The sequence below is a fragment of the Urocitellus parryii genome, chromosome 3, assembly GCF_045843805.1.
Source record: "Urocitellus parryii isolate mUroPar1 chromosome 3, mUroPar1.hap1, whole genome shotgun sequence".
Taxonomy (NCBI): Eukaryota; Metazoa; Chordata; class Mammalia; order Rodentia; family Sciuridae; genus Urocitellus; species Urocitellus parryii.
Genome location: NC_135533.1, coordinates 27,087,471 through 27,110,866, shown reverse-complemented (window position 1 = coordinate 27,110,866; position 23,396 = coordinate 27,087,471). Strand labels below are relative to the sequence as shown.

The 23,396-nt window shown below is 33.0% G+C and overlaps 1 protein-coding gene across 1 annotated transcript; it reads right to left on the bottom strand.

Annotated features, from left to right (window-relative positions):
• Positions 1-359: 359 nt before the first annotated feature.
• On the bottom strand, positions 360-21,106 carry Gtpbp10 (GTP binding protein 10). The gene is made up of 10 exons (XM_026399351.2): positions 20,999-21,106; positions 18,663-18,856; positions 17,486-17,577; positions 16,822-16,966; positions 12,862-12,935; positions 11,010-11,062; positions 8,042-8,149; positions 7,296-7,373; positions 3,076-3,199; positions 360-1,325 (listed from the first exon to the last, which is right to left on the bottom strand). Exons 1-10 carry the CDS (start codon positions 21,029-21,031, stop codon positions 1,063-1,065), a joined length of 1,164 nt encoding a protein of 387 aa, XP_026255136.2. The 5' UTR covers positions 21,032-21,106; the 3' UTR covers positions 360-1,062.
• Between the last annotated feature and the right edge of the window lie 2,290 nt (positions 21,107-23,396).

The window sequence follows — 23,396 nt, the reverse complement described above, 5'->3', positions numbered from 1 at the left end:
TCTCTCTCTCTCCCCTCTCTCACTCTCTCTTAAAAAAAAAAAAAAGATTTTACACAAGACAACAATTTTTGATGCAACCAGGTAGATGACAGATCCAAAAACAAAGAAGTAAACTCATTCTAATAATCACTTAGGGAATCCTATATGATTAAAAAAATTATAATAGGAAAATCCTAAGTAAGGAATATGGTGGACTGGCCATTAATTTGTAAAATGCAATTTTTAGCTCTCAGCTAATATTTTTACTAGTGGTAGACTTAACTACAAAACGATAACTTAAAAAGGTATAGTTCTTGAATGATGGCAAATATATCAGAAGGTCAGTAATAATACTAAAAAAGAGTGGCAAAGCTTTCAAATTAATACCATTTCATTAACATTTTTAAAACTGACATAGACATATAAGAATTATACGTATTTATCATGTATAGCACGGTTTTTTGGGGGGAAATGGGACAGTACCAGGGATTGAACTAAAAGGCACTCAATCACTGAGCCACATCCCCAGCCCTATTTTTTGTATTTTATTTAGAGACAGGGTCTCACTGAGTTGTTTAGTGCCCTTTTCCTGAGGCTGGCTTTGAACTCATGATCCTCCAATCTCAGCCTTCCAAGCCACTGAGATTATAGGTGTGCGCCACAGGGCCCAGCATAGCATTACATTTTCAAATATTATACACTGTGGAATGGCTCAATCAAGCTAATTAACATATTTCTTTTTTATAATGAGAACACTTAAAACCTACTTTCTTACCAATTTTTCAAACAGGATATATTATTATAACTATGGACACCAAGATGCACAAATCTCTTCATATTAATTAAAATTTATAACATCTCCTTAACTTCTGTCTCCCCATCCCCTGGTAGCCACCATTGTACTCTGGAATTCCAGTTTTTTAGATTCCATATATAAGTAATAACACATAAATTTGATTTTTTGTGCCTGGCTTATTTCCCTTAATGTAATGTATTGCAGATTCATCCATGTTTTCATAAATGACATAATTTCCTTCTTTATTGGGATACAATAGTATTCCATTAATACTATTTTTACAAGAGTTATATTACATTCTTCTTGGAACTAGTGACAACATGCTTTGATGGTGGCTTACTGTAAGATATTGTATTAGAAACCCTTAAATTAAGCAACTGTTTCTTAAAATGTGCATCATTTTCCTGATTGGCATGTTCATCCAGTGATTTTCTTATACAGTTTTTTAATTCTTCAATTCCTTCTCCAGTAATTGCAGAGATGGGGATGATATGCTGGAACTCCATATTCCTCTCTGGAATCATTTGTTTTTCAACTAAATGCAGGAAATCTGAAACAAAGAACATAGAGCTAAGATGACAGTCACTGTCTTTGAGAGTAAATCAAAACTATGTTGGAAATTTGATTTGTGAAGCTGGGAACCAAAAACTTAGTATTTTAAATTCCCTATTCCCCTTCTCTAACAAGTTCTCAGAAGTCTTTGAATTTTACTTATGACAACGGTTAATGTTTTGGCACATGTTAGGTATTTAGTAAATACTTGTTGGATGAATATATTTTCAATCAAACTAAGAATAAATAAATAAAAGATGACATGAACACAATACATTTATGGGAGTAATAAAATTTCCTTTTGTGGGGGAATAAAGTGAAGCAAGAGAGATACTTGAAAGTTTCTGTAAAAATAATAACATCATTTCGATAATATGATATTCTAGCTGGCCTTTACTACACAGGTGACCTTTCTCTTTCTTAAAAGTATAAGTTTATCATCACTGAAGCTAGGATTCATACTTAAGCTGAAGAAGAAATAGGGAAAGTTCAAGGGATAATTTCAGATTAGTTGAATTGATTATCCTCAGGGGTTAATAGATCTTATGTCACTTTTTCCTTTTCCCTGCCAATGGGAAATGGCAAACAGCATACTGATTGGATGGGTTAACAACATAAACCAGGAAAGTTAAACTGAAAGAGACTGGATAAGCCAACATGGAGTTTGGTTTCTGAGATTCCGAGGCCTCCACGAAAGACCAGAGACACCAATTCAAGAATTATACTGGTCCACCAAAAACAAACAAAAACTATGATGGTCCAGAATAGCTACAAACTCTTGAATCACCCTAACTTCTGGTAAAACCCCTGAAAATTCCCTTTTCTGTAAGACTAACTAGGAAACAGAACTACTGACCTTATAAAGCAAGTGACATTAAGGAATAAAGACATTTAATAATATTAGGGAATATTTATATCTTAAAGAGTGACTTATTAACTCAAGGATAGCTCTATCATGTAAATTAGAAAAAAAATTTTGAGAAAGGACTTTCTAGTACTGTCTGCTAGTTCTAATATACTATGATCTATTATTCCCAATTGTTATTTCAAAGATTAAAAACTCAGACAAATTAATACCATTCAAAAATATGTTAGCCACTTACCATGCACCTTACTTCCCCTCACTTGTTCCTCTACAGGACTCAGAAAATTGAAACTATCATCACCATAGGATACAGGTGTTCTATAAAGGTCAACATTTAAAACTGTGAAAAGTCCCTTTAAATTCCTTTACACAAAGTGGTCTATTTAGAAAATTTCAAACAAATCCTTTTAGAGTAACAGCATCTATTTTTCTGTGTCACCCATACAATACTCAAGTTCTTTTTAGGAACTATTGGCTCTGTTCTTGAATTTAGGGCATATTAGGGGAAAGAAGTTCTAGACCTTCTGAAATATATTAAAGTGAAAGATTTCACAGGTAAATGTTGGTTTTATTCACCCTTTTAAATTCCCATTCACTATTTAAAAGAACAGTTTAAATTTTACTTTTCATAAAGGCTGACATTTTTAGATCAAATTAATCCTTTTCTTTTGTCTCTTCTAACTTGTCCATATTACACATTCTGGAACTTGATAATGACTGTTAAAATATTATTTAATGTGTTATGTGGTATATTTTTTCTTCAAATATACAGTTTTTAAGAGTAGAAACTATCAGTCTTCTTTTCCACTGATTATAACACTTAACATTCTCTACAAATAATAAGGACTTACTAAATTGGAATTAAGTTAATGAGAGGACTTGCCTTTAGGATTCTGGAGTTGGTTCATCAATTCATGAAACTTATTTTGGGCATCTGGCAAATCCATTTTATTAACTGCCAGGAGTGCAGGTTTTTTCTGAAGTTCCTCATTGTACAACTCCAACTCCTTTAAATCACAAGAGAAAAAACCATATACCTTTATAACAGTATTTATAAAAATTATTTGGTAATGTATTTTTTTAATGACCTAGGAAATCTGAAGCCCATTCACATCACTGAAATGCAATAAATCCCAACAACCATAAAACAAAGTAATTCAAAAATGTTTCTGGTTATGTTATGTGATAGTACATGTTAGCTCATACGATTTCTTATAGCCAGCTAATGAGTGTCTATAGCCAGGTATAGGCATCTGGCCTTCACAGAGATAAAAATTCATAAAGTCAATGACAATTAAATGTTACATCTGATTAATCCTAGAAAGAGTAAATATACTTAGGAATAAATCTTTGTGACTTGCTTTAGATAATACTTTCTTAGATATTAAGAATTTTGTTGTTTTGCTATTGAGTTGAATTCTTCATATATATTGTTGTTGTTTTCTTCTTATTATTTTTTAAGATGGGGTCTTGCTATGAGGCCAGGCTAGCCTCAAACTCAAAATCCTTCTGCTCCAGTCTCCCATGTAGCTGGGATTATAAGGACCACTATGCCCAGCTGAATTCTGATATTTTACATACTAGCCTCTTATCAGCTATATGGTTCACAAATATTTTCTCCTATCTCTTCATTTTGTTGATTGGTTCCTTTGCTGTACAGGTTTTTAATTTGAGGCAATCCCATTTGTCTATTTTACTTTTGTTCACTGTGCTTTAGGGCTTTGATCCAAAATAATCATTGCTCAGACCACATTAAGAATTTTTTTCCCTGTATTTTCTTCTAAGAGTATTTAGAGTTTCAAGTCTAAACATTTATTAGGGGTATAACTCAGTGGTAGAGCAAGTGCTTAGAATGTGTGAGGCCCTGGGTTCAATCTCCAGAATAAAAAAGAAAAAGAAAAAAATACTATTTTAAGTCTTTAATCCATTTTGATTTGACTTATTTTTTAAACATGGAATGTGTACAATACAGGTCAAATTTCATTCTTCTGCAAGTGGATATTGAGTTTTCCAACATCATTTGTTAAAGAGATTGTCCTTTCTCCACTGTGTTCGCAGCATCTTTGTCAAAGTTCAGTAGACTGTAAATGCATCGATTTATTTCTAGACTCTATTCTGTTCCATTGGTTTATATGTCTGTTTTTAAATCAGTACCATGATGTTTTAATTAATATAACTTTGTAATAGGTCTTGAAATGAGGTAGTATAAAGCCTGTAGGCTTGTTCATTTTGTTCACAAATGCTTTAGTTATTCAGGGTCTTCTGTAATTCCTTATGAATTTTGTGATATTTCTATTTCTGTAAAAATGCTCCTGGAATTTTTATAGGAATTGGGTTGAATCCATAGCTCACTTTGGGTAGTGTAGACTGGATTAAAATGGGCAATAGTTCTAAATAAAGACTCCTCAAAAGAAGACATACACATGACTAACAGGTACATGAAAAGTGATCAATATCATTAATTGTAAAAGCAAGGAAAATTAAAACTACAATAAGATATCACCTTATACCTGTTAGAATGGCTACTATCAAAAAGACAAAAGAGCCACTGCTCTTGAGGATGTGGAAAAAAAAAAAAGGAACCCCTATACTCCGTTGGTGGGAATTTTAATTATTCTACCATTATGGAAGACAGTATGAAGGTTCCTCGAAAATCAGAAGTAATATATGACCCAGCAATCTCACCTCTGGGTACAAATCCCAAGAAAATGAAAACAGTATTAAAGAGACATCTATTCCCATGTTCACTGTAGCACTCACTATTCACAATAGCTAATAAATAGAAACAAGGTGAAGAAATATCCATCAACTGATGAACAGGTAATACATTGTGTTACATAAATACATTGGAACACTATTCAGCCATATAAAAAGAATGAAATCCTGTCATTTGTAGCAACATAGAGGTCATTATGTTCAGTAAAATAAGCCAAGTACAGAAAGACAAGCACTACACTACCTACTCATATGTGAAATCTACAACACTTGATATCATACAAGTTCAAAGTAGAACATTTTGATACCAGAGACTAAGGAGAATTGGGGTTGGGGGCAGCCTGATCAATGGATTCTAAGATAGATAGGAGTAAAAAGTTCCGGTGTGTTATACTGTACAGTAGGGTAAATACAGATAACAATAATGTACTGTACACTTTAAAACAGTAAAAGAAAGGATTCTGAAAGTTTTCACCATAGAGGAATGATAAATGTTTAATCTGATTTAAACATTTCATATATATACATGTACTGAACATTTATATGATATCCCATTAAAATGTACAGTTTTTATATTATTATGGATCAGTTAGAAAATAAATTTTAAAAAGTGGGCTAAGAATTTGAAAAGACATACAAATGGCTAAGAAACACATGAAAACATGCTCAAAATCATTAATCATAAGGCAAATGCAAATCAAAACCATAGTGAAATAACATAGCACTCCCATTATGATAGTTAAAATAAAAACAATGGGCAGGAACAAATGCTGACATTGATGTGGAACTATAAAATAGTGTAATGATACAACCCATGTGGAAATGAGTTTGGCAGTTCCTTAAAATGTTAAACAAGAGTTGGCATCCAGCAACTTCACTCTTAGGTGTATATACAAGAGAAATGAAAACATGTTTTCACAAAAACACATAACATGTTCACAGCAACATTATTCCGTACAGATAAAAAATTAGCAAACAAAATCATTTTTATAAAGTCCTGGAGGTAAGCAACATCTTGTTGTGTTAGAGACAAATCTTATGGTTAGAATCAGCATACACAAAAAGGGGAAAAGAAAGATACAAGAAAGGAGCAAAAACTTGCCAGACATCACAGAACATGGTTCTAATAGCAATAGGGGGCCATCAAAGTTTTTTAAGCAGGAAACAAATACATGAGCTTAGTTCTTTTACAAGATAACTCTGCATGCCATATATAAAATGGACTGGAGAGAAACAAAACAGAAAGCAGGGAGAACAAACAGGACCAGATACAATATTCCGGTGAGAGGGGCTGATGATTATAAAAGTGTGGCCAAAGGTACATGGATGGCTTTCAGAGAGATGTAAAACTGACAGAGCTTGATGTAGGTGGTTAAGAGGACAAAATCCAGAACACTACCCAGGTTTCTAGCTTACATAATAATCTAGAGATGAATGAGGTTGAAAAAATAAAGAATTCTGTTTTATATATATTATGTTTAAGTGACTAATAGAACATCCGATCAGAGATGTCTAATAGCCTAAATCACAAACAAAAGATGTGGATATCAGATTAGATATCTCAGTCATTGGTATATTAATATAATTGAAATGAGAATGGGTAGGGGCTGGGGATGTGGCTCAAGCGGTAGCGCGCTCGCCTGGCATGCGTGCAGCCAGGGTTCGATCCTCAGCACCACATACAAACAAAGATGTTGCGTCCTCAGAAAACTAAAAAGTAAATATTAAAATCCTCTCTCTAAAAAAAAAAAAAAAAAAAAAAAAATGGGTAAATCTGCACAATAGGATTAGGATATAACTCTGAATAATGTTTTAACTTAAAGGATGAGCAGAGGGCTTGGGATGTACCCTAGTAGTAGAGTGCACTCCTGGTATTTGTGAATTCCCAGGTTTGATCCCTAAGCACTGCAAGGAAGGGGAAAAAAATAAAAAACATTGAGCAGAAAAGAGCCTAAAATATTTGAGAAATAGTCCACTAAGTAGAAATAAAACCAGAAAATTATGATTCATGAAGCTAAGAACGGATAATGTTTCAAAAATAGACAATATAACAAAGCTGAAGTGAGGTAAAATGTAATAAATACATATCAGGGATCTGGAATCCCAGGAGAGTTTTATCCATGACAACAGTTTGGGGAATAAATGGATATTTAAGAACTGCACTTAGCAAATTTAAATAATTCTTTAACTGAGATGTTTAAAGAGGTGGAGTACAGGCCGGGGATGTAGTCAGTGGCAGAGTACTTGCCTACCATGTACATGTAGTGCCCTGGGTTCAATTCCCAGTACCACCAAAAAAAAAAAAAGTATATACTAATTATTCTAATTATTATATTACAAGTCTATGTATTAGACCAGGTGAAGAATACAATAAAACAGAAAACCTACTTTTGTAAGCAGTATTATGGTTTCAAAGGCAGTTCTGTATTGAGTTTGGGAAGAAAGCTGAAATCCAGAAATATCGACCTAAAAGAGAAGGAGAGAGAGCCTTTAACATAAGAATAGTCAGACATTTCTATATTTTGAAATGTTTTACTCTCTTAAGCTAAAAATAATTTAATAATTCAAAATAAGTAACAGAAATTAAATTGTCAAGATTACTATAATTATTCTGATAAAATGTAGACAATCTCATATGTAACTCAAGCACTCAAACATTCAAACATAGTATGAAACAGATATTGCATAATAATATGCCAGAAAACTTGAGGAACCAAATCATAACTATGGCCAAACTTGCATCTGACATAGCAACAATGCCATTTACATACTCATATACACAGATTACCTACTGCACTTGTTCCACATCTTAACAGACTTAACAGAGTAAAATATGCTAGTATAGTAATACATCACTTATGATAGGGATAGTCTAAGAAATGCATCATTAGGTAACTTCATCACTGAATATCACATCACAGAGTGTACTTCCATAAACCAAGATGGCTATGATGTCATTAGATAGCATAATCTTACGGGACTACCATAAGATACATGCAGTCCATCACTGGCCAAAATGTGGTTATGTAACACATGACTATATTTATTTAATCTTTAAATATTACTTATAAAAATGTTTCTAGAAAAACTATATTCATATATTTGAACACCACAATAGTATGCATATGACTTACAACAAAAAGCAGTTGTCTAGTTCTTTCTATATGCTTGAGGAATTTGTGGCCCATTCCTCTGTTCATATGTGCTCCTTCTATCAAACCCGGCAAATCAGCAACAGATATCTAATACAAAATTAATGATTTGATGGGGGAAAAAAAGTATGAAAATCACAGTTCAATTATATCCCAAAATTTTCATGACATTTCAAATACAAACTATTCATAATTTATGATTTCCAACAGATCTTTGAAAAGCCAAGATACCTTTATGGCAAAAAAAAAAAAAAAAGGAATCTGTTAAGAATCTAAACCTTTGTTTAAAATATAAGTTCTATTCTAACTTATTAATCTAACAATCTAAAGATTTGGGGGTTTAGTTTAGCATTTACTAGTGACACAAATCTATAGTTCCATAAACTATATTGTTAATCAATGAAATTCTCACAGAATTTCAACTTTTATAATCTGAATGTTTACAAAGACATTAATTCAGTAAACATTTACTAAATATAGCTCTATAGTTTTAAATTTTACATTCAATTTGTAAATGTCAGCATTGTTTCTTTTCTCTTCATATTATACCAGCAGAATTACTATTTTTATAAAGTGAAAGAATATAGTAACCCTATACTCCTTTTGAAGTATATTCCTTTTGAAGAGAATTATTAACTATCATACTACACTGTTTTTTTTTCAAACTGAGCATCCTAATGTTTATAGGGAACTCCTATAAACAACAGATGACCAGAACCCTACCTCCAAGAGATTTAGTTTCAAATTTCTGCAGACCAGACATCATTTATCATTGTCATTCTTAGGTCATGTAAACAACGTCGATGTGCAGCAAGAAATGAGAAGAAGTACTCTACATTTACTGCTTAGTGTACATAAAAAATTCATAGTCTTATCAGAAGTTACAATTATATGAAAAAGAAATATCAACAACAGAGGTCTCATGTCTTGAAATTTCCTTCAGAGATTCTCTACTGATTTCCTTTTAACAGGGTAGAGGAATTTCCATGAAAAAATAAAGATGCATTTGAATTCTGGAATAAAGATACTATACATTCAAGTTGAGATAGTTTGTTCCATGGGTGGCTTCTGAAGGACAAGAGTTCTTTGGAATAACGTACCTTCGATTTGTTTAAGATGAACAAAAACTGTTAAAATATGCTGGCTTTTTGCCCCCAAATGAAATAGAAATGCACATAATCTTGACTATTTTAACTTTGCTATAGTCATTTGCATGGTGGGTTTTCAGTGCTTTTTACATGACCATGCTTAAATTTTTGACATGAACTATCTTTGAAGTGATGGAAAAGTCATGATTATAAGGTATCTATTTCTTTTGAATAGTAAAAGTTAGAATTTAGCCCATAGAAGTGTATGGAAATAGGTAACAAAGGATGTCTCTATCAGAATAATTTTACTAAAACAACTTTTGCATTCCCTTTGAATAAAATGAAGAAAACAGGAAAATAAATAAATAAGATTATGTATAAACACCCAGTGAAGAGGCACACACCTGTAATCCCAGCTGCTTGGGTGGCTGAGGCAGGAAAATTGCAAATTCAAAGCCAGCCTCAGCAACTTAATGAGACCCCAAGCAACTTAGCAAGACCATGTCTTAAAACAACAACAAAAAAAAATTTAAAAGGGCAGGGGACATGGCTCAGTGGTTAAGCACTCCTGGTTTCAATCCCAGGTAACCAAAAAAAAAAAAAAAAAAAAGGTATAAATGATATTCCTTTTTTTCCTAAATATTGTTCTTTAAAGTCATGGTATACAGTATCTATAATTTTACTTACTGTTCAATATTCTATAATAGTTGTTATCTTTTTATCAATATTAAAAATGAATTTAAATCTTTATGTCTTATTAATTACATCAGAAAATTACTTGAACCTCCATTGACATCATTTTCACTTACATTAGGGTTCATTCTTGGTGGTATTCATTTCATGGGTTTTGACAAATGTATACTTCACCCACCCTTACAGTATCAGAAGAATTGTTGTACTGCCCTATAAATTCTCTGTGTTCTGCTGACTCATCCGTCCTTCCTCCTTAACCCTGGTAACCACTGATTTTTTTGCTTTCTCCTATCTTTCTAGAATGTCATGAAGTTGGAATCACACAGTATATAGCCCTTTTAGATTGGCTGCTTTCACTTATTAATATGCATTCAAGATTCTTCGATATCTTTTCATGGCTTGATAGCACCTTTATTTTTAGAGATGAATATTTTACTTTTTAAAGTAAACATTTGTGTAACATTCCATAATGAAAGGTATCTTGGTTGTTTCCAGGTTATTATAAATAAAGTTACTATAAACAACCATATGCAGGCTTTGCATGAACATGAATAAAATCTATAGTTATTCCTTATAAGTGTTTAATAACTAGATGAAATCAAAACCCCCATTAAAACTTTTCCCTGGGGGCTGGGGTTGTGGCTCAGTGAGTGGTACAGTGCTTGCCTGACACACGTGAGGCACTGGGTTTGATCCCTACCACCACATAAAAAATAAAATAAAGTTATTGTTCCACCTACAACTAAAAAATATTTTTAGAAAAATGAATGTGTGAATAAAAATTTAAAAACTCCCCTCCACAAAAATAGAAAGTTAGAATGAAATTATGTCCATGAATTTAGAAAGTATTGTTTGGAAATGCAAAATACACTACAACATTAAGAACTTGTAATGAGAAGCACTAGATTAAGGAAGACATGATATTATAGGAATAAACTGGATGTAATATTTGGAAGAACAAGAAATTAAATTCTTATACAATATTTTGCTATGACAGTGCTGACAAGAATTAATTTGACCACAGCTTCACTAAAACATAAAACAAAATCTTGTTACTTTTTTCTCTGAACACCCAGAAACTGGCAAATATCACAAAGCCCTAGTACCAAAATAAAGTATCTCATTTCTAATCAAACATTTTACTTAAAACAAAATAAAACCCCACTCACCTGTTTAAAATCACTGAACATAATTTTTCCAAGTTCAGGCTTTAATGTTGTAACTGAAAGGAAAAAACAATAAGGCTAGCATAAAGGCTAGCTCTCTTTAAATGGTCTCAGCATTTTATACAGAATCAATAATATTTCTTTCCTGTGAACAGTTTCAGATTTTTTCTAATCTATTTGAATAGATGTTACAATTATCTTTGCCATTTACAATATATTTGAAAAAGGGTAGACATAGATTCTTAGAATCTGCACAGTTGTATAAGCCTAATCTAATTATTGGGTCTCAAATTTCTTCTTTTAAGCTTAAAGGAACATGGTAAAATGCTTAAGGGCTCAGAATTTAGGTCTCTATCTCTGGGTCCATGGGTGAAAATTCCCTAGTTCTTTCTCATTTGGTTATCCTTAAGTCTTCCCGATTCTAGATTAGCGATAGCCTCTTTCCTTTTTTTGGCTTTTCCTCCTTTTTCCTTCTCAAGAGCCCTGTACATTAAAGTAAATACTAGCCTCGAATTTATAACGTCTAGTCCAAAATTAACTCTACTTCATCAGAGACCAATTTTAGGATGGCTTAATTTTATTTTCCAGATTAATGTCACTGTATGTCTTTTTACTTAGTAATGGTACAGATTCTATCCTATTCAGTCGTACTCTCAATCCAAGCTTTCATTCTATCTATCTAGTTAGCACAATAGCCTAAAAGCTACTCTTTCTACATACACCTATGTCCCATACCAATCAATTTCTAAACTATGGGCAGACAAAAATTCTTGAAAAACAAATCAAATAATTTTGTCCATTGCTTAATGGCTTCCCACAAAACATAAGATATTAAATAAAATGAAATAAGCCCACATGGTCTGTGTAATATGGTCTGTACTGACATCTCCAGCCTCATCTCTATTCCCTCTTTCCCTTAATTCATGTTCTCTAGCCATACATATCTCATTGCCACTAATAAGTCTTTTGTTTTTTAAAATATATTTTGCACATATTTGTTTATACATTATATATATTTTTTAAAAATATTTAGTTTTTTAGTTTTATGTGGACACATAGCTTTATTTTATTTTTATGTGGGGCTGAGGATCAAACCCAGTACCTCATGCATGTAAGGCGAGCACTCTACCACTGAGCCACAACATAGCCCACTAATAAATCTTTGAGTACAAGCTGTTTCATTTGATTTAAAGGCCCTTCACCTTTAATCCTTCTCACTAATTAATTCATAATATTCTTCTTATCTTGACCCAAGCATCACACACTTCCTCAAGGTCACCAACACTCTTTCTTTGATCACTTTTATATTCCCTTATATTTGTTAGTAATATATATGCCTTTCCTCACTAGTCTATAAGTGCAACTAATGTTAGAAACTTGTAACCCCATAACCTAATGAAGTTCCTAGCAATAAATACTTGTTAAATGAAAATAATTACTTCTGTCTTCCTCGTATCTACTACAGTGCTTGATAAAGTGTAAGTAGCTTATAAGGAAATCAAATAAATGTGCAACAGAGAAATAAATTAAATGAAACAAGTACAATAAACTTTCCTGAGATTATAAGATTTCAAATAAGAAATATAGGATTGAACTGACCAAAGGTTTTTTTTTTTTTTTTTTTAAATGTTTATTTATTTTTAGTTCTTGGCGGACACAACATCTTTGTTTGTTTGTGGTGCTGAGGATCGAACCCGGGTCCCACGCATGCCAGGCGACCGCGCTACCGCTTGAGCCACATCCCCAGCCACCTGACCAAAGGTTTTTACGCAGAAAACTTAACATTTTATACTCAGAAAATTTAAGCCTTTAAAAGTTTCTTTGCACGTTAAAATATACAACAATTTATACTTACATGCATAATCTGCTATTACAGGTTTTGCATGAGAAATCTGACTTAGCAATGAGGATTTTCCAGCATTTGGGAATCTAAAGTGAGAAAATAAAATTATATATTACAACATATATCAATATTACTAATACTTGCTTATCCCTGAATTCCCAACAGTTCAAGAAGTAGACTTTTTGAATATTTCCCGAATTAAAAATAAAATACAGGAGTTGGGGGTATAGCTCAGTTGTTGAGTATACACTTAGCATGCATGAGGAACTGGGTTCAATTCCTGACACTAAAAAAGAGTAGAACATAAATCTAATAGAATCTGCAAAACTTGAAAATAAAATTTATTTATGAAAAAGGTAAAAATAAATTCATGAGCGACATCTGAAGTGTTTCAGAAATAAAAGATTAAAATAATTTATTCTAATTATTTAAAAACCTTTGAAAATCACAAATAAATTTTAAAAAACTGACAATCTACTACCTCTAGCCAAACACTAATAAAATATTACTCATTTTGTTTTTTGCATTGTTTTTTAAAAAATGAATATTTTCAAACATACACATCAGAAAAGAGGAATAATGAAACCCTCGCAGCTATCACCTAACTTCAACAAATATTAATAAGTTGCCAATACAATTTTTAAAGCTGTTTGACTGAACAGAGACACAAAAAGGTCCATGCATTACAATTAGCTGATGTCTCTTTTATCTGTTTTGATACAAACTCTCCCTCCATGTGTTTTCCCTTTTCTATTTATTTTTAAAGAAACAGGATCATTTGTCCCGCACAATTTATTTTCCATTCAGGCATCTACATGATTATCACCTAACATGCTCTTTTGCCTTGGATTTTCCATAAATTGGCAATTATAAAGTCTTCATTTAAAACAAAACAAAAAACTCAGTTGGCCTGCTTTTTAAGTAAATAATATGAGCACTTTTCAAGGATGAAGCTTAACTTGCTATTTTCTATTGATAAACATTTAGATTGCCTCCAATATTTTGCAGTTAATTGCAAAAAAAAAAAAAAAATATATATATATATATATATATATATACACACCAGGTATACACTGTTAACAGTCATTTCTGAGTGGTGGTATCAATAGATAATTGCTTTTATCTTTCTGCAAACAAATGTATATTATTTGTACATTTTTTTTCCTAAAAATTTTAAACAATGCCATGTTTATCCATAAACCTTTGTACCTATCTTTAACATCTTTCTTGGGATAAATTTCTAGGTAAGTAAATACTGGATTAAACTATATGTTCATTTTAAAGGATTTTGATTTTATTGCTATATTTCCATCAAGAAAAGTCTACCAGGTATTTAAAAAGTACTAAGAAAGGGGGTTCTTAAAAGTTTATTTTGTAAATTTTACTCGCATTATTTGAATAAACTTCACTAACAAATGTGAACTTTTATTTGAATGAACTTCACTAACAAATTTCTGAGGCTCAATCTGAGCCTCAGAAATTCAGAAATTTAGTAATGAAACAAACATGCCTTTAGTTTTCATTCAAATTTGAGGAAAGTCTTCTTTCAAAAATTCTGACAAACTTTTATAGGGAATAATGGTGTAATACTACTTAAAAATTCTATAAAAATATATAGGCTCTAGAATGGAGCTCTTTAACAATTTTCTTCATAAAAAAATCTTTCTATAATGAATTATGTGAGAATTCTTAATGATTATTTTCCTCTAGACTATACATTATTTTCTCATATTTTGTTCTACCCAGGCTCTTATAACTTCGGAAAAAAAGCAAATTGTACCCATTTTTGTCCATGATTTTTATTTAACATTCTTTTAGTTTTTGATGAACCTTTATTTTATTTATTTATATGTGGTGCTGAGAATCAAACCCAGTGCCTCACACATGCTAGGCAAGTGCTCTACCACTGAGGTAGAGTTAGCCCCAACCCTTCCATCCATTATTAAAGATGAGAAAACAAAGGCTTAGAGAAGCTATGTAACTTACCTAAGACCAAGCCAGCCTTTTAAAGATTTGAGATTCTAACCCAAATAGTCCCTCACCTTTAGTACTCAGCCTTGCTATCTTTGTTTTAGTCTTAAAGGTGTCTCTTTGGAATCTGAAAAACATTTTCTACTAAATGAGGCTGTGAATGGCTGGATTTCTAGTTCTTGTCCACAAAACCCTATTAAACCCACAATGTTCCTGAAGAATATAGAAAATTACAGAAACTATGCCTCACAATTTTCATAACAGTGTCTTAGTTAAAAAAAATAAATGTAGGGGCTGGAGTTGTGGCTCATCGATAGAATGCTTGCTTACTATGTGCAAGACATTGGGTTTGATCTTTAGCATCACATAAAAATAAATAAAATAAAGGTATTGTGTCCAACTAATATATATATATGAAATTAAATGTGAATGGCAAGCTAGAAAAACACCTTCCCTGTTATAACATTAGCAAGAATAGGCCCTCTGGGCACTCTAAGTCAATAGTGGTTAAGACCTAGTGGCTGGTCAGTCAGGGCAAGAAGTACAGTCTGATAAAGAAGTAATAGTCTGATAAAGGAGAAGTGAGATGGCTGGAGAGAAATATGAAAAAAGCTTTAAAAAAATAGGCAATGGAAAAGCAAGGAAAAATTTGGAGCAGAGTATCAAAAAGGCAGCTTTCCTATCTTTTCCACCTGAAAAACGGTTAGTACAGTAGCAGGGAGCCAGAGAGAGGGAGAGGGAGAGGGAGAGGGAGAGGGAGAAGAAGAAGGAGAGAAAGAGAGGAAAGCAAATCAGAGTTTACCCTTCCTATTCCTACTTTCCATCTTGCTATCTATCCTCCTGTGGTAGGCACCAGCACAACAAATCCCTCAGCTAAATGGCACTGTTAAATGAAAGAGTGGAGACTAGTGGAGAGGACAATATTAAGGTATGCAGTACTAAGAATAGACAGATCCTAAGTAGAGACATAAAGAAACAATGACAACAAGATCCATTTCAATGCCCCAAAATGTGTAAGTCTGAGGACTGAGAATGTCCATGCTGGTCTTTACATATTTAATTAATGATACTTAACACTTGAGAATATCCTAATCATTTTTTTTCTTTCTGTATACTTTTAAAAGTATGGTTTGTTTGGATTTCTAATATTATATCAGTAATATTTTTTAACCTTCTTATTATATTTCATTTGACTGAATTTATTTTTCTTTATTCATTCTCTCACATTCCAATGATCAATACAATTTCTCTGATTTTCTTTTACAAATGAACAGTAACTATGAAACTCTATGTCAACAATTTGAAAATAATTCAAGATGACACCTGCATAATATGAGTTTGAATTGCAAATCTCACCTCAGTGCAGATTTTTTGTTCTGGAACTTGGCAAAAACTTATGCACAAACTTACAACCATACATGGCACCATTTGCAGTCAAGGTAAATGTAAGCAAACAAAACATTCAGTACAAAACCATAACTTCATAAAATTAATTGCAGTACAAAAGGCACTACTGTAATAATTTCTAAGCCACCTCTTGTTGCTATGTAATAACCTCAAGTGTTGCAACTATCCACTGAAAAATTCCATGTAACCAAAATCATATCCACATGAACTGCCTGTCTGTTCCATAAATTGCATATAATAGTAAAAAGTGATTTCTCAAAATTTTCATGACACATAAGGCATGTAACATAAAATGTGACTGTTTACGTTATCTATATGGTGTTCAGTCAAGAAGCACGCTATTACTAGTTAAGTTTTTGAGGAATCAAAAGTTATATGCATTTTTTTGATTGCAGGGGAACAATCATGGGGTTGGTTGGTACCCCAGCCGCTGTTCAAGGGTCAACTGTGTATTTGGCACAAATACAAAGTACACTCACAGCACACAAATTCTATAAACCAGAAATAATTCATGGCCCAAATTGTTATTTACATTTATTTCCTACTTATGAGCTGGCTCACTAAAAGTATGATAAAAATATGCATGGTACATACCCTACCAGGCCTACATCAGCTATAAGCTTCAGGTCAAGGTGAATTATTCGTTTTTGGCCTTTCAATGGTAAAAAATTTGTAAGAAATTTACCACCAATGCCACCTTCAGCTATCAAAATTCTGTCTTCCTCTTTATTGAGTTCTCCTTTAAAAAAGGGAGAGAAACAGCAAAAATTAATAAGTGAAATCAATACTGTGGTATTTTTCTGCTAGAAAAACATCAAGAAATTTCAGTTTACAAATCTAAAGGGCTAAAGCACAAAACCAAGCTTCTTTTAAAACTCTGACCCCACAGGCCTGTAGATACAACTCATACATGCCTAACATGTACGATGCCCTAGCTTCAATCCCAGTTCTATCAAAATAAGTATAATAAATATATAAGTCTGATCCTGGAGAAACATTTCTGTAGGCAAATGAAAAAGACCAATTATATGTTTTAAAAACAAGTAGTACTCTTATGTCTTTAAATAATCTTATCCAACAGTAAGTATTGAACAACCTTTATATACATTTTAGAAAGCTCTTTTTATAAACTAGAAGCTAAAATTATTAATGTTAAAAAAGTACTTCTGAAACTCAAGAAGCTATTTTTTAAGACCCCCCAATCAGTTTTTCAAAACATGCATATTTTTCACAACCTTATAAATGCCAATAGACTCACCTATAATTTTACCATTTTCATCAGTTACTGAAATACCCACAGGTACAGGGATTTCACAGTCTTTTCCTTTAGAGCCTTGCAGTGCACTAACCCTTCAAAAAAAAAAAAAAGAAATAAAATAAAAAACTAAATTAAAATAAGAAAAACTTCCTAAATTAAGTGGTTTATGCTTCAAACAAATACAAAGAAGAATAGCAATCAACTCTTCTGGGTAATGTAGATAGTAAATGATCAAATACTAAAGGAAAACTAAAATTATCCCTACTTATTGCATGTTGGACTACTGTATCATATAAAAATGGTAACAGGTAATGATTTAAGTTACCAAGCTAACCACCAAGTCATTTTAACCCCAAATGAACTAAGATATTACACATCTGGAATGAAAAATCTCATTGCGACAATATAAGCTAGAAAAAAATGCAAACTACACTGCATAATAAAACATTTAAAAAACTGATCTCAAATAAAAGGACTTAAATTATAAAAGGATAATGTGGCTACTCTTAAACTGCTCATGAAAAAATAAATTAGTACAAACTTCTAACTTAGTAAGTCCACTTCCGGGAATTTATTCTCCTCCAAAAAATATTGAACAACTACGTAAAAAGCATCTACACAAGGATGTTATATTGTGGTTATAACAGAAAAAAAATTAAAGTAAAAACAACTATAACCATGAAAAAAATGTTAAGTAAAAACAGGTTGTAAAACATTGTGATCTCATTTTTTTCCTTTTTTTGTTTCACAATTATACATATAATTACTTTGTGCAAACACAGAAAAAAGTATTTGAATAAGTAAAAAATAGTGGTTATCTCTGGGTGAAAGAACTACAGTTGATTGCTTTTTAATGGTGGTACAGAGAAGCATAGTTGAAAAAGATTTCCTAAAGGTCGTCCAAGATAATTTTAGAATAGTGGGGACTCACATCATTTTTTCTCTATCAGGAAGGGCAGGAATAGGAATACAGAAAGACACTGAGAGAAAAAATGGGTAAAAAGATTAAAAGCTCCAAATGCACAGACCCAGCTTTTCATGAGTTAAACATTTTAGACCTGCTCAGTTATAAATACAGGATATAATTTACTTCAAATTACCAATTAAATTTTATCTGGTAACTTTTTTTTCTTTAGGTTTAATTCTATAAAATTAAAGTCATTCAGTAAGCACTTACCGACTATTTGCTCCTTCTCCAGCCACAAACCGTTTCTGAGGATATTTGTCCTTAAGTTGTTTTAAGGTCATCTTTTTATGGGCTACAACCCAGACATCACCACCTTTTCCACCTTCTCCACCTAAACGAGGATAACCCATTCCACCACTTCCTCCTTTGGCGAAAAGTCTTAGGTTATCGATAAAATTTCCATACTTAAAAAAAGAGAGAAAAACATTAGGTATCAAATATGTCTATCAACTTAGAACTTCCAGTTCTGTTTCACTAAAATTTCTTTTTATAAAAGAATAAAAAATGGCTTTCTTTATGCCAATTCTAGAGCCTTTTCTTAGTTCACCTCTCATCTCACCTCCTTTCCCCATTCCTCTTAGGACTCTTCAGTTATTGATTTTTGTTTCACTTAGGGTCCCCTTTTCATCCTAAATTTTCTCTCCTGGGTGATTTCAGTCCATATCAATAACTATCACCTAGGTGAGATATTTTCTATGCCCAACCTGTTGAATATCTCCACCAGGATGTAGGTTTTTGGTAATTTGAAGCAACTGAGAGCAGGGTCTTTATTTAATTTATATTTGAAACCCTTAAATTATGTAACTTGCTGGTGGATGTCACCTGAATGTATTACTGTCACCTCAAAAACAAAATATTGGTCTGGGGATAGCTCAGTGGCAGAGTACAAAAAGTGCAAGGCCCTGGAATGGATTCCTAGCACTGCAAAAGAAAAAAACAAAAACAAAAAAACCCAAACAACAAACAAACCCCAAATTTTCCCACCCCAGAATTTGTTTCCTCAATGTTCCCTCAAATAATGGAATCATAGCTATTCAATGAGACAGCAGAAATAGATGTCTTTCAGACTACACCTGTTTCTTTCCCAGAAGCCCTGCAAGCTCTCTCCTTCCTGGTACCACTGCCCTAGAACCTTGACCAATACATTAAATCCAAAATGGTCTTTAGATGCCTAGTTATTTCTTCCTTAATGCATCCTCCATCTTGTTGTCCACAGCTATTTTTCTGAAATGAATCTGATCTCTACTGCTGTTCTCCCCCTACTCAAAAACCATGCATGGCTTTTTGGTCTTACTAAGTAAAAAAAGCATAATACTGTATTCAAAGCCCTTACCAGTATCATTTTCATTTGTTCAATCCCTCCCAATTGCCTCTTCATCTTGCTCTTTTCTACATGATGTTCTGCCATGACCCCATGCCACTCTGCTCATGCTTTTCTTCTTAGAATGCCATTTTTCCCTATCATAAACTCTTCTAAATGCCATATTTTCAATGTTCCCTCAAATAATGAAACCATACTTTGGTTCCATTATTTGAAAGAACATTGGAGGAACAGATTTCTTAATTCCTATAATCAACACTTACCCCGACAATGCTGGCTCTCAGCATTTTTATTATACCTCTATTATTACACTTTTTGAAATTGTATATTTTACCTGTTTTCCTCACTAAATCAATAACTTTTTGTAGGTAAAGATATACATATTAACCTCCCAGACTATCAACACACCTTACAGAGTAATTTCTTAAATTAAAAATTTTCACATTTTTAGTCATTAAGGATAGTTCTAAGTATCAAGCATATCCAGGAAATTTTTTATAAATCGAAACACTGACCATTCTTATAAAATTCTTGAGGAAGGTTTTTAAAGTTCCATTTAACATGCGACTTTTTTTTTAACCCTTCTAGATTCATCAGATTCACAAGTTTAGTAGTTCACTTAAAAGGAATATCTCAAGGTAATCGTTAGTAATAAAGTAAGTGTACAAAATATGATGTTAGCAGAGGCCATCGTAAGTTTTTTTTTCGGTTGGTTTTTTAAGCAGCTGTGAATTTTTACGAAAAATGCTACACAAAAGCTAGCCTAAATTTTCTGCAAGACACATCGATTACACATTTCCGTTCCCTGATAAAGTCCTCTCTAGAAAGATCTTAAAAGCAGTGTATTGAAAGGAAATCTATTTTTAAAAAAGTCTACGATTAATACTTTAAAAACTCAATATGTGAGCCCAAATAAAAGCAAAACAACCCTATACCCCACATACAATATATTTCGTGCCTGAACGGCAGGCAGGTACCCCATTTCCTTCCACGTGCACACAAGGCCCCTAAAGAATCTCAAACCCTGTCGCCAATCGTTCTAATCACTCAATGCAGCCCTCTTCACCTCTACAGGCAAAGCCCGACACCAGGAGGGGTCGAGAGGACTCCTAAAGACAAGCAGAAAAGAGGCCCCTAGAAAGAAAACAGTTGGGAAAAGCGAGGAAGACACAGGACCCTCAGGTGGAAATAGGTGCACCAGGCTGAGGGACACCAGAAAACGGACCTTTCTGAACAAGGAGCAACTGCAGTGCACCATAACGGCGCGGGGCGATTCCCTCCCAAGGAAGCAGAGTACTTTCTTGTGGCGCGCCGCTTACGTCACAGCCAGCCGCCGTCGGGATGTTTTTTCTTCCGCAAGCGTCTGCAGACTGGCGCATGCGTGGTACTGAAGGCTCGCGGTGAAAGAGCCGCCTGCGCTCTTGACGTCGCTTGTCCTGCTCTGGGTGAGGCAGCAAGTCTACAAGAAAACCAGAGTAAAGCCCTGAGAAAAGGTCGAGAAGTAGTGCGCCAAGGGACCGTAAGGTGCAGAATTGGTGCCTCTGGAATTAACATTTCGAATGGAATAGAACTGAAGACTTGACTGACTGGAGACTGGAACTTGAATTTTTATACTAATTGAGAAAGATGCAAAGTACCAGAATCTTTAAAGTGAAAATCTTCCAGCAGATTTAAAAGCAAATCACGTAAAAGACAGGGAAACTCAATTGGTAAAACAGTGCCTTCAAAGCTGCTTCTGCAAGGATGAGTGGAGTAATTGCCAAAGCTGTTGCTTGGAGAAACAATGAATTTAAAACTTGTGGCACAAAAGCATTATTGAGAAAAGTGTCCAAGATTTGAGATCTCTAAGAAGACTCTCGTGGAACGGATAAAAGAAACTTGTCTTCAATTATTTGTCAGTAGCTTTTTGGAGTCATAGTCAAGAGCTCTTATCCGACTCTCATTTTTCTTTCTTTTCTTTTTTTTTAAATTGGAGCTTTATAATTATACATAGTAGTTGGGCTCATCCCAAAAACACACATGCAAGGAATTAGAATTCAGTTTGAAGTACTCCTCTGTGAGAATTAGAGGTTACCGTTCCTCAGCCTGGGCAGAACCATCAGAGAATAGTTAACTCTCAGACATCTTTTTTCCCCGCCTCTTCCCATGCTCCCATACAGTGAGGAATGTAGACATTCTTAATGGGTCTCTCTACACTGATAGTTTTATAATTTTTTTTTAACCATCACGACTCAATTTGTAAAATCCTTTTAACACCTCAATATGACAATCTCTTTACCTCTTAATAAGGACAATGAAAGATGCATGAACTATCCCGCACTGTCTAGATTCTTTCACTGTCATTGGACCTCCCTCTTCACCATCAGTGAAACTGTAATTAGCGTAATCTGTAATTCTTGTATGAATTTTCCCGCACTGTCTTCTTTAATGTTGACTGTTAACCCAAACATTATCAGTTTGTCTCCATTAGTGTATTTATCTCTTTTAAATCAGGATTTCAGATTGTTATTGTTATCTGTTTATAGTTAAATCTTGATAACATTTCTGCCATTTGAATCCTCTCTTTTATTAAAATTTCTTATTTCAGAATAATGTTAAATTCAGTGTACTTATTTTCTAAAGCTTATTTCTCATTAGTGTACACAAGCCCATTTTCTTTTCCATAACCATACATGGTGAATGGTAGTTTTGTTTTTCTTTTTATAAAAAAATGGTGTCCTATTAGTTGAAAAAAACTCCTTTTCTTAAAAGGAGATGTTTAATGTATGGAAATTATAGTTCAAAGAGGAGAAAAAAACAATAATTACATAATTTTCTATTACTTCCTTCTAAAATATTGAAGTTTTATGAAAAGAAAGTAAATAAAAATTACTTATCAAACATTACAGTAATGCTAGATATAAAAGACTATATATATAGCCTAATTAGAATTAGATAAGACATTGAGTGATCTTGACCTATTTTTTTAATCTTGCACAGTCACCTAAGAATTACCACTGAGTCAAAGCCATGATCCATCCAGCCCTGCATTTTATTAAGAGTAGCCCCAAAATGGATGGAACTGGAGGACATTATGTTAAGTGAAATAAGCCAGGGACAGAAAGATAAATTCCACCTGTTCTTACTCATTTGTGAGCATTAAAATCTGATCACATAGAAATAAGGAGTAGAATAGAGAGGTCCCTAGAGGACAGGAAGCATATTGGAGAGGGGGTGTAGTGATTGGGTGGATAATGGGTGCCAAAACACAATAATGTTATGTGGCCCAATAGGATAACTGTAGTCTACATCAAGTAATTATACATTTCAAAATAACTGGAGAAGAGTTTGAATTTTACCAACACAGAAACAATAATATTTGAGGAGATGGAAATGCTAACTAAAGTTATCTGATCATTACACACTGTATACATGCATTGAATTATGAACAGTACCTCATAAATAAGTATAAATATTATATGCCAATTAAATGTTAAAATTTAAAAATTAAAATTTAAGTTAAGGGCTGAGGGTAAGCTTAGCATGTTCAAAGCCCTGAGTTCAATCATGGACACCAATTATTGTTTTGGTTTTACTTAAAAAAAAAACACAAAACAGTAGCCCAAATTCATAAAACCTGCTAT

Excerpts from the sequence above, each read along its gene's own strand:
- Gtpbp10 (XM_026399351.2), bottom strand. The coding sequence starts at position 21,031 with ATGGTGCACTGCAGTTGCTCCTTGTTCAGAAAG. Across the intron at positions 11,063-12,861 it reads TGTAATAGCAGATTATGCAT|TTACAACATTAAAGCCTGAA; the intron begins GTAAGTATAAAT and ends TTTTCCTTTCAG. Across the intron at positions 8,150-11,009 it reads TGTTCAGTGATTTTAAACAG|ATATCTGTTGCTGATTTGCC; the intron begins GTGAGTGGGGTT and ends ATTTTGTATTAG.